Source organism: Temnothorax nylanderi, unplaced genomic scaffold, assembly GCF_030848795.1.
Source record: "Temnothorax nylanderi isolate EJ_2023f unplaced genomic scaffold, tnyl_v1.0 TNYL_tig0006_pilon, whole genome shotgun sequence".
In the NCBI taxonomy this organism is placed as follows: domain Eukaryota; kingdom Metazoa; phylum Arthropoda; class Insecta; order Hymenoptera; family Formicidae; genus Temnothorax; species Temnothorax nylanderi.
In genome coordinates this window covers 1,196,434-1,208,991 of record NW_027249068.1, presented here as the reverse complement: position 1 = coordinate 1,208,991, position 12,558 = coordinate 1,196,434, and the positions used below count along the sequence as shown (strand labels likewise).

General features: G+C 36.8%; 1 protein-coding gene across 1 annotated transcript; it reads right to left on the bottom strand.

The window, feature by feature from the left end:
• Nucleotides 1–3,443: 3,443 nt before the first annotated feature.
• On the bottom strand, nt 3,444–9,545 carry LOC139778086 (facilitated trehalose transporter Tret1). Its single transcript, XM_071715864.1, has 5 exons — nt 9,227–9,545; nt 5,901–6,430; nt 5,423–5,728; nt 4,804–5,006; nt 3,444–4,596 (listed from the first exon to the last, which is right to left on the bottom strand). The coding sequence occupies exons 1-5, from the start codon at nt 9,318–9,320 to the stop codon at nt 4,311–4,313; spliced, it is 1,419 nt and encodes a 472-aa protein (XP_071571965.1). The 5' UTR covers nt 9,321–9,545; the 3' UTR covers nt 3,444–4,310.
• Nucleotides 9,546–12,558: the final 3,013 nt, after the last annotated feature.

The following is a 12,558-nucleotide window of genomic DNA, read 5'->3' as shown; positions in this document are numbered from 1 at the left end:
AATAGAAAAAATCCTGTGAAAGAACATTTCAAACATTCGTAACTGCGGAAAATTTGTTCACGTTGAATGAGAGCTACAATACGTAAAATGAATTTCAGTGACAGCTGACAAAAACATTCATTCCGACGCACGAAGCTCATTTTAATCATAAAAGATGATTTGTGTTCCACTTTAAGAATGCAAAGTCTGCGTCATCCCGCGTGGAAAAATTTCCAGCTTCGGATATTAATCTCCCTGTGTAATTTATTTACGAGACTGATCCCATAATATTAATTAACGCTTAATATCTCCATCTATTAATTATACAACGGTAAATTACTCGCCAGATGCGCGCTCCGAAAGGCTCCGAAGCGATTGACGCGCTACTGCTTTCATTCTAAATAAATAAAGGAGTGTCATCCCACGCAAATTGTAGTAAATCTAAAATTTTCCGTCTTTTGCATGCAAGCTCGTGAATCTCCTGGAAAGTTTTGTTTGAGTTTCCTGCGAGAAAATAACGTTACCTCAACGGGATTTTGTCGATAATTCCTTATCGTTGGACGAGGAAGGTATTTTACTACATAACTTTCTCGAGTGCCATCGATAAACTTCCTAGTTATGAAAAAAACTTTTATACATGTCATGCTGTAGAGGAATCGTTTTATCGCAACGGCGATTTTCTTTGTCGGTCGTTTTTCTACGAATAGAAATTTATATATTCCTCGTTTACAGATATTTCTCGGTTTATCTATATATTTTTTGATTTTTTACTTCTCAAAATTAATCGAATCGCTTTTTGTGAAAAATATGTAAGTATATCTTGATTCGAACGAAACTTTTGGTGCGAAAATAAACCGAGATTTATTTTTATTTTAATTTTCCATCGACATGAGTTTTATATTTACTTATCCTCACAGAATTGAAGTTTAAATACCTATTGTCTTATGCAAGAGACAGGATACTGTATCATTCATTGAATGGTAGCAAAAGCGTTTTCAGCCCGATTGCATTATATAAATAATGATATTATCCACTCATTTTATCGCGTTTCTGTTAATTATTTCTTGATGAACCTGAGTTGGACATTACCTCGATGAAAATTTAATGAGACACCATTGTTTGCCGTCAGCATTTCAATATTTAGTATTTCTCTAGAAAACGGATCAAGTCGTTAAATCTGGTATATTGAAATTTAGTTTAAAATAACTAAAAAGTGCGAATAATAAAAACTGAATCAACATATTTATGTACATTTTCAATATTAAGTAGCTGTTTTATTAGTTATTTATTTACTTATGTACAAACGGGATGTACAAAAGAGACTCTTTTAGCACAAATAATGTGATTACAATTACTAACATCAGCAAGAGACGCAGAATAAGATACTGAAAGAAGAATATGAGAATAACAACCTTACAAATTACAATGAGAGAAAATGTAACAAAGACCATAAGATAATGAATGTTTAAAAGAACTAAGAGAGAATTTTTTAAATTGTCTTTGAGGAAAATTGAGAAAAATTATCTTTTGCATTTTAATTATGTATTGATGTAAAATATTTTTAAATTTAGAATTTCTCATATATGTCTATATACACACATACAATGTATATATGTACACATACATGCGCATACGAAAGAATTAATGGTAATCGCATTCTAATCTCGTTTGTTGGTCTCAAAAAGAACGGCGATAACTTCGTACTTTCTACGATAACCTTGGAGCAATAAAAAATTGAATGTATGCCGATCGATTCAACAATCGCTATTTTATCAATACGTCTGCAGAGGGAAGTTCCATGACAAGTGCGCGCAATATCAGAAGGTCACGGTTACAATTATATGCTATACAAAGTGAGCTGCACACACGTAGAAATATACTATATATAATAACTTCAGGTTGCAGACAATTAGCGATGACGTGAAGCAACGTCGTTTTAAACATCCGTTTAAGACATCTGTTTCAGACAGTAAACACTTCTAATTACGTATTTCGCAAGATTGTCAAGCGTAAAGTCAAAAAATAAGAAATAGATTAAAAATGTGGGCATATTACAAAACCCTCTTCTATCGTAAATGTTGTATGATTCTGTCGAACAAAAATTACTTCTAAATATATACAATTTAAAAAGTTGATATTAAAAACTGAATTTAAAATCCGTAGAGAGTATTTAAAATTTTTTTTCAAATAATCTTGATTTTTTTGAAAAAAATTCGAAAAGAATATTTCTTACTTTTATTCTGTACATTATAAATCTCCCCTTCTTTCTCTATCTCTCTCTCAAAAATAATGTCTGTTCCTTTATAGTACTGGCGCATAGAACATTTCAATCAATGAATTACGTCATTTATAGTTGTTTTTTTAGGTAAAATTTTGGACTGTGCAATTCTAAAATTTATATGTTAAACATCAAGTGGACGAAAACACGATATTATAAAAGGAAAATTAAATTTTATCACACAATTTGCGTTAAATTGTTTGCGACTTTAATCAATAGCGGTTAAACGCAGCTCCTCGATAGCCTCAATCGTAATCTGCGTTATCTTACCGTAAGATATTCTACTCGTCTTGAAGACGCCATTCACGTAAAAAAAGGATAATAAATATAAAATATCAATATACTAACTTACATTTTTCTTTGTTCTTCAGTGGTAGTGCTCTATATTTGTGCTCTATATGTACTCTAGAACAGCTAGAGAGATAATGACGCGCGTTATCGCATAATTTTCAAAAGGGGCGCAGTTTTAATGGAAATTGCTTTACATTAATCATCTTAGGAAATACTTATTTCAGGATCGCTATTTTTAGTTGCAGAAAAGATAAGTTTAGAAAATAAAGAAAAATGAAACAAAAATTAATATTTCTTTATTATTCAAAAATTTATTTATTACTCAAATCGCATTATGTGCAATAAACTTGAATAAAATATTATATTCGCGTCTATATATTATTAACTTGTAATAATGTATTTAAGAATTTATAACAATATATTATTAATAGGGATTTATAACATATAATATTTATTGTTAAAATTAATATTTTAATAATGTATCAAGGAGTTTAAAACAATATATTTCTAATATATTAATTTTTCATTCCTGTTTTCAACATACTTTCCAATATTTATGACAAACTAAAAATTTATTTATTATATGTATATTGTTGTGCCCGTGCTGAGACACCCGTTGTAAGCTGAACTTGGCTCACGAGTAGCTTCAAGCCGAAGCACGTGCCTTGACAACGGGCTGTAACATTGTTTTAAATAAAACGCTTCGGCTTGAAGCTACTCGTGTGCCAAATTCAGCTTGCAACGGGTGTCTCTCAGCACCCGAGACCCGAGCGAAGACATCATAACGATCACCGAGCTCCCAAATGTTGCGCCGCGCTCCGCAATCTCTTGGACACTCGCGTTCGCGTCGCACACTCCCGCACTCGCGTAAAGAAAGAACTAAAGAAGCACTCTCTTAAAAGAAGAATCTCAGGTTTATTCTGAACGAGAAAATACAGAGAAGCGTAAGATTGGAGAACAGGTCCGAACGGTTCGGAAGCTCCAGAACGAATCTCCAAGGAGATGTTTTAAATAAAACAATATTACAGTCCGTTCAGCCCGTTGTCAAAGCACGCACTTTGGCTTGAAGCTACTCGTGAGCCAAGTTCAGCTTGCAACGGGTGTCTCAGCAACAATATAATCATTATTGTCATAATTAATCTTATTTTTGTGCTACGATGAAAAGATCGCTTAACTAAATGCACATATTTCTTTATGCGTAACTGGAATACAACAGAGGCGACATATCACACATTTAATTATTAATTGCGAAATGAAGTCCTAAAGTAAAATGATGCAATAATGTTTAAGATTATGAATCACTTAGTCTTAAATTTAACTAAAAGGCAGTTTCGTAAGATATTATTTTTTTCGTATGATATAATGCACATTATGAAATAATATTTAACAAATATGCAACTGATGAAATTTTTATGCATCGCGTGGTCATCGATAAACTTGCATGAATAAGAATTATGTATTAATAATTTATAGAGGACAACAATGATATGTCCAATGAAATAATTTACGGACGAGAGTACGAGAAATGAATCATTCATGAGATTTAACTTTATTCTCAGCAACTTTCTCAGCAATTCACTTCTTGATGCGTCGCCGTTAAAATCTTTTTGTTGTTTGCCCGTTTGTCTTCTCATGCTTTGTCGCACCAAGATCTTCTTGCAGCTTAGCTCGACAATAAGCAACGATTTAATTATTTATACTCTAGTAAATATCGTTATCGAAACAGCAGTCACGCTACAAAGCGAAAGTTCGTCAATACAATTTAGGTGTTTGTCCTCTTGTTGCCCTGCAACTCCTCTTGAATCTCTTGGGAGGTTTTCCCCTTAGTTTCCGGTATGAAAAAGTAATTAAATGCAGTGCCGGCCGCCATGATCGCGGCGAAGATCCAGAAGGTGACGTCCGCGCCCAACCCTTTGTTCATCGCCGGGAAGCTCTTCGTCACCAAGAACACCAGGAACCAGTTTAGCATCACGGCGATACCGGAAGCGACCGCCTTGGTCTCCGCGGGGAACAATTCGCCCATCAGCATCCACGGTATCGGGCCCATCCTACGCATAAAATGTAACACTGCAGTCGATATCCCCCCCCCCCTCGTTTTTTGTATACTAATTGCGATTTCAGATACTTCAGTTACAATTCTAAAATTATCGTAATCTGTAACTATATTAATTATAAGTGGACAGTTTACTGGGATAATATACTGTGAATGTATTATTTAAAAGATCCGAACGTAATTGATTGCAGGGTTTACTCACCCGATGGAGAAGGAGATCATGAATAACGTCAGAGATGTGAGCGGTAGCCAGCCGAGTTTACTGACGTCACTTCCGCTCGCCTTAATATTGAAGTACGTACCGAGGGCCACGAGACTGACCATCATGACACTCGACGAAAATATTAGCAGTGGCTTCCTTCCGGCGCGATCCACGATCAGAGCTGCTACGCCCGTCATAACCATCTGCCAGAAACGACGGTTTCAGGTAAACAGGCGATTAAAAGCAGTTAATAATAATTGCGAGAGATAGGCAGATATTGCGGCAGATATACATCATTGATATATATCGCTCTGACAAGTGAGTATCATGTAAAATTCGACTGCGAGAAACACGAGTTATACACATAATTCATATAAAATCACGTTTCGCACAATTAACTCGCAAACATAAAAATACTCTAATTAAACTTTAATAAGATAATCAAACTCTGAAAATTTCCAGAAAAAAGTTTTAGTTCCTATTCCTTATTTGAACAAACTGTATTGTTATAGCAACGTTACAATTCTATTTTTACAAAAAAGCTGCATAAAAGTGTTCTAAAAGAATTCTGTAAAAGTGTAGGCTTTTACGCAAATTAAACATTGATAATGGGTGGCACCTGAACGATCGCCACGATTATAGAGGAAACCTCCGCCGGCATCGAGCTTCCGAATGCCTGGAAGATGGTGACGGTATAGAAGATCACCGCGTTTATGCCGGATAATTGCTGGAACAACATGCCGCCCAACGAAGCGAGCAAAGCCTTTCTGGATGCCGTGGTTCGTACAAGGTCGAATATGCTCGACTTCCTCGAGGCTGCCTGCTCGGCTTCTCGTTGCGCCTCCGCGAGTTCCTCGGACGGATCGTAAGCATCTCCTCGGAGGACTGTCATCGCTATAGTGGCTTCCGGTTTCAATCCTTGATTCTATAAAGATTCGAGACATATCCAAATTTTTCTTCGTGAATAAGTTCATCACGGTTCAGGTTTCTATCACAATAATTTCTTTCGACTGAACAGTTGTAAAATTCTAATATAATTCAAAATAGCCGACATGAATAGCCATGTAATAATAAAAGTCTCTATCGGTTTGACCTACCACCAGCCAAATAGGCGACTCCGGCATCCATATAAAAGAAGCCAAGAAGCCGACCTCTATGAGGGCGCAGACTATAGCGAACGCCGTGTAGTTCATCACGGCCCCGAGTACGAAGGCCAGCAGGATCCCAACCGTGATGTTCAGCTGGAACATGGCGCCGAGGGAGCCTCGGGTCGACGTTTCCGCAATTTCGGAGATGTAAGTCGGTACGACGACGCAGGCCGCCCCCACGGCGGCGCCGATTATGAACCTGGCCACGTAGATCAGCCATAGTTTGGAGGCGAATATGATGATCACCCAGGACAGGAGAAACGGGGCTGCCAGCAGTAGAAGCGTTTTCTTCCGGCCGAGTTTGTCGGCCATCGGTCCGGACGGAACGGCGCCCGCTATCGCGCCCAGGGCCAGCAACGAGCCGATCCAGGACCCTTGTTCCTCAGTGATAACCAGCCAGGAATTCTTCTTGTATAGCTGGGGCAGAACGGGAGACGTCCAAGCCAGGGCGGTGCCAACGCCGACCGCCATTAGGCAGGCTGAAAGCATTTAAACGTCGAATCAATTAAAGAGAAAACTTAAGGAGCCTTTCTTAGCAACAGTCTTACTACATTTAAAATTAAATTTTCTAACTAATTAAGTTCGAGAGACTTAATAGAGGTATCGCGAATAGCTACTTCTGATTACTTTCTTGGGCGGATTTTATTAGAATTATGCAAACTACGAAATGTTTGTGAATTAACTTTTTCAAACAAAAAAATTTTATATGCTTTAATATTAAAGGTTTAAGAACTAAATGTTAATATAAGAGTTAAAGTTAAAAGTTTGAGAATTATAAATATTACATTTATCTTATATTTCTTAAAAAATGTGTCACCCATATTTGTATTTAGATATTGAGCTCGATTCTTATCGATCGCTCTGCAATCCTATTACATCATTACTTTCGTTCGACGAAATATAAATTATCAGAAATAGTTTATCTCTTTCGATAAAAGACATGCCGAATTTCGTAAATTCGTTAAAACAACTTGCCGCTCTACCTTCTCGATGAATAGTCTCTTTCTTAAGAACTACAGTGCCGAATGGCTATGGCATATGCGCAAACATTAATGCGACAATTGTGTAAACCAAATCTCCTTTCCATATATCATGCTAATCCACGCTGTCGACGCTCAGAAACAATTATTTGGCGTGCACGATAAGGCGGACAGATGGGCCGAATTACTTTATCGGGCACGCCGAAACTCCAGCTACGATAACAACCGCCGTCGACAATAGACAGTGGTGTATTATGACACGTCGGAGATGAATTGAGTCGTTTCGCGGAATATAGCTGTAGCGGGACAGCGAATTCACTGTTCTTTGAGATCCCGCGGGCCCTACGTCCGAAAGTGCACGCTTATACAGAACACTGTCGGATTTCACGGCGAGACGGACACCACCGTCTCTCCTCCCAGAGCAAATTACAACGCGCTCGTTTCAATAAAATATCACCGGGGGTTTTGGGAGATACGAGCTCATAAGCGAGATACGAGCTTATTCGGTGAGATTTCATAATAATGAACGGTCTGACAAGCATGGTGGGACTGCGATCTCGTTATATCCAACTTCTGCAGGAAAGTCAAGAAACTCGGAAGACAATCTGCAAGCGTAATGTCCTCCTCTTTCTCACGATTATATCTGTGTAGAATTCAATCAATATAACGAGCGCAATCCGACTGAGTAGCGTAACGAGTTTGATGTCCATGGCAGTTAAATCCACTTCGCTCGATTCGTTGAAACTCAACTAAAATCACACGGTAGATTTCACTTTAATTCAGTGAAATTGCACAAACGCTAATTGACGTCGCTCTATAATAATGCTCTGATTAATAGCATTTCCATTTATAAAAGTCTTTTAAATAAAAAGCTGTATGTGTAATCCCTTGATAATATCGATTTACGTTTTTATGTGACTTCAGCTGTTTGGAATGCAGATTTAGTTATCTCCGTCAGATAAAATACAAGTGAAATTAATTGTAAGTGAAAAACGCAGATATCTTTAAAAGATGTTTTCGTTAAAAGGAGAAAGATATGCAATAACTTCGTCATTAATATCGTTATCGTCTTTCTCGACTAGGGAACTCGAGTACTTTTATTGACAGAAGAATGTAATTTCTTAAGTAGATTTTTGCGGATAATGAAGACTTTAGCAAAGCTGTATTAAGATATATTTCCGATTGCATCTTTAATTTAATTAAATTGTGATCTAATGACCTTTTTATCTCTACTTGCAATCCAGCAACTTCATGAACAACGGAAAAAAGCGATAAAAAAAATCTACTGTACAGTAATTTGATCTTTAACAATTATAAAGCCTCTAAGAAAATAGTAATTTTCGTCAATTAAAACTGGATAATGTTTAAGTAATATTTAAGTAAAATACGTGATTATTAAGTTTCTCGCAGTCATGACATAACGATCGTGATTGACGATTATCAGCTCGATAAGATTGTAATAAGTTAATGACTAACTGATTAAACAATTACTTAGTGAAATACATAATAAATTGGAAGTCCTTAATTCAATTTTGACTTATTTCTGAAAACAAACTTAAACGCTTGTGCCAAAGGGACAAGTAAAAAATCGCATTTTTTCATGAAAAATTAAACTAATATTATTTACTTATCATCTGCGAATTTTTAATGTTCGAAAAAGACAAATAGTGTAATCTATATTTCTATATTCGTCTTAAGATAATTTCCACTCATCATTATTTAAGAACAAATATTTTTTAATGTAAACACTTTAGTAAAATTATAAGATCCGTATTAAGGATAACATTATATAAATATAATCAGATAATAATAATAATATTAAATATTTCAATGTTGGCATTTAATACATATAAATTAAAAAATAAATCGCTCAACTGCAGGGATGAATATCAAATATTATTAATGGAAATTAATGGTAATCTGAGTCGGGATTGCATGTTTGCAATATTTGCACACCACTTGATATAACATATTACAATATTACATACTGTTTTGTGAGCAGTATAATTGGCTCACGAGTAAACAACGTAGATTGTATTTGAATACACGGTTGACGCAAGCTGTATATTAAATAACCGATATACGTGCCATAAATTGAAACACATATACGCATCATATTTTGAAAGCACATAACATATCAATCATAAATGTTTAAACAGGTCAATGAGAGATTTTGCACAATCTCCACCCCGTCGCTCGACACGGATCCGACTCCTAATTCCTTCGATCACTTAACTCGTAAAGTACCGCGAAAGAAGCAACATACAACGAATGCTATTGTACACCGTTAAATACCGGAAATGGATGCTAAATACTGCCATAGCTTCCTGCCTTCCTGGCGCACGGGAGCACCGTTAATCATCCCCGTGGCTTCCATCCTCTCCTCCATTCTGCTCGGCGAGTCGGGCTGCTTCTTGAAGGAGTATCGAGGAAAAACGACTTCGCACTCGGCGACTCGTTCTCGTACGCGTCACTCTCTAACTAACGCGTTTCGCACTCGCCTATCTCCTTCGATTTTTCGTCACGGATAACGCAAAGTTCACCGGAGATAAGTGAAAAGATGCGATCTATACGTTTCGGCACGACACGAAGGCGCGCGGAACCGAATGAACGGTGCGGCATCGGGGCCAATGGTATATCACCAACGTCACACTATCTGGTCACCATTATCACTAATCTCGCGCTTATCTGGCTCGATCGAAACGGCAAAAGAGATTTACAAATCATACAAATCACGATAATCACGGTGCGACGAACGGAGGCACCCGCGGAATTGAAAATCCGAACGAAAACGACGCGCTTCCGTAAAGTCGGCGCTCCGCTTATTGTTGGATCTCGCGTCCACGTCACGCTTTTTTTTCAGATTTTCGCGATGATAGAAATGAACTAAAAATGAACTCACAATCAGTGGATCTCTCGACCTTTGTAATATCCCGATAAGAATAAAAGAAACTAGGTCAAACTGAATTGCAGCATATTCAACATTTTTTCCGAGAAAGGCCGCCAATGTTTGTAGTAAGAAAAATATAGTAATCATTTTTCGTTAATCTTCATATTAGCTGATAAAACTGTTTTCCTTCTCTGATAATGATATAACGAAGTTTAAACAGTATAGTAATATCTTTTCAAGAACCGGTATTTTTTTAAGAAACATTTTATCGGCTACTGATGCGAGACTTTCATTAATCTGTGAGAAAGGTAGGAATTATGTCAGAAAAAGAGAGAGAGAGAGAGAAAGAGGGTGATCGATATTTTTGAAAAATAACCTTCCCTTTTAATCTCACTCACTTTGATGTGTGCTTGCCTCTAAAATATTCTACACCATTAAAATTTCTCACACAGAAACACAAATTTAAAAAATTTTAATAATATAGAATATTTTTAAGCGCACAAAATGGTTCTCGTTAAAATAATTTTTTGGAATAACGATAAATTAATTTACGTAGCGCAAATTGAAAATTACGCAAGGGAACGTGTACATTTGGATCGCATCAAAAACAGAAAGATACAAACCGCGACGGATAATTATTTTCTGCGACAACGCGGTGAAATTCGTTACATACGTCCGAATTTATGGAATATTTAATAAAATGCGTCTGGTATATAAATCGCGAGCTACACGTGGGATGTGCATGAGCGGACGTCCATTCCCGTTTCATAAACGGAACATTCCGGAAATAGCCGGATTTAGAAAAGAGGAATGAAAGCCCCGTCAAATGCGGCCGCTTACCTTTAACGGCGAGCTTCGCCTCCAGTCTTGTGACAGGCACTTCAATCCGATTTCAATCGCCGGCAGAGTGCAATTCTCGATTTTCTCCGCCGTCGCGTCGCGTCGAATTTCGCGTTCAACGCGCGTTCTCCATCTCTTCGTTTCCACGTCCGACATATATTCTCCTCCGAGTTTTCCCCGACGGAAACAGCTCGTCGTAGATTATTGCATTCCTCTCGTGAGAAGCGCAAGCGGATGCATCTGAGAAACACCGTGTAACTACTCGTTGCGCCATTTCGCACGTTTTATCCCGCGTTGGAGAGATCGCGCTGTCGAGACACTTTCATCGTTTTGCTTCTCCGCTTTTTCTCGGTTTTACCGCTTTTACCATCTTTGTTAACATCTTCGTCCGCTTTGGTGCGAAAAATTTTAATCGGCGTTCGCTCCGCACATAAACGTTAACTAAATATTGCTTTCCTGCGGCGCGGTGATTGCAAGTCGCTTTATATCGACAAGCTTTATCTGATAAGCGAATTTAAAACAAAAATTTGTGAGAATTTAAGTTGTGAAATAAGGAGTTTTATTGATCTCTGCACTTGATTTTCGTTGAGATAGGCCGAATGGGAAAAATTGCATTTTTATTGCTTGAGCCTTGTTTGAAACTAATGCAACTTAAGTCGTTTAACATAATTTAACATAATAATAATAATCGAAAAATATGATTGTAAATATAATAAGAGCGTATTCAATTATTTCTGTTCAATAATAATCAAAATTATCGCTATCAATTGTTCCTCTTTCGATAGAAAAATATTGCTGGAATTTTATTAAATCTCGAGAGAGATTTAAGGAAATTTCCTTATCAAATGAAGTCGTCGTTACGCTCAGTTTATTACGTTCGACACAGATTTTAGACGACATCCTCAAATCTTGCAACAAATTTAACAGCGATAATAAGGTCGATTTAACTAAATAAATTATACGATACACGACACGATTATTATCCGTGCCAATAACTTCTGTCAAACAAACGCCGCCCGTCATTTAATAACTGTAAATTAAACCAGTCACAGAACATAACGGTAGCCAGTTGCGCTGTCACTCGCCGTAGGTTTGAACGCGGCATCGTATTGTCGATAAATTTTCCGTGACACGCGTTTCTCTGGTAAATCGCACGTTATAGTTAATTGTAGAAATACCTAATGAAGGGGACGTAACTCATCAGTTTCATACTTCCCGACAAGCGACAATGTTCCGGGGCGCAAATAATATACCGCGTTATCGTACTTCAGCATAATTTTACGATTTTATATATCAAAAAACACGATGATATACAAGAGAGAAATAACTAGATTTTTAACTTAATACGGAAAAGCATTTTCATCTAAAATTGCAATATTTCTTTTCATGTGCCAAATGTCTATTTTAGAAAATAATTATCGCTAAGGATTTTCTATTATAAAACGGAATATCGCGCGGTAATAAGTTAGATAAGACGCACTCAAGAGAAATTCCAATAGAATCACGCCAACAAATCAGTTTCGTATTTGATAGTAGATCGATATTGGAAAGCGATCGCGTTTTATCTACTACCTTCGGAAATAGTGAAAAATCGACGATCGAGTCATATAATAATATAGATATGGGAAAAGCTGTATACGTTATCTCGACTTTTTAAGTAGAAAATACATATACTTCGGGATTTATTTAACGATTAAATATCTTTTTAATATCACATAATCATTTCTAGAGTAGATTTACTTTTGTGACGATCGTGGCGCAGAGAAATATGCGCAGCTCTAATGAACCAAAGATCCGATATCCAAAGAGTACGAAAAAAGTAGGGTAAACAATAGTAAACAGGCAGGTTATAAGGAAGTTAGTTTACAGGAGAAAAGGCCAATAAGTAAGCTCTCAC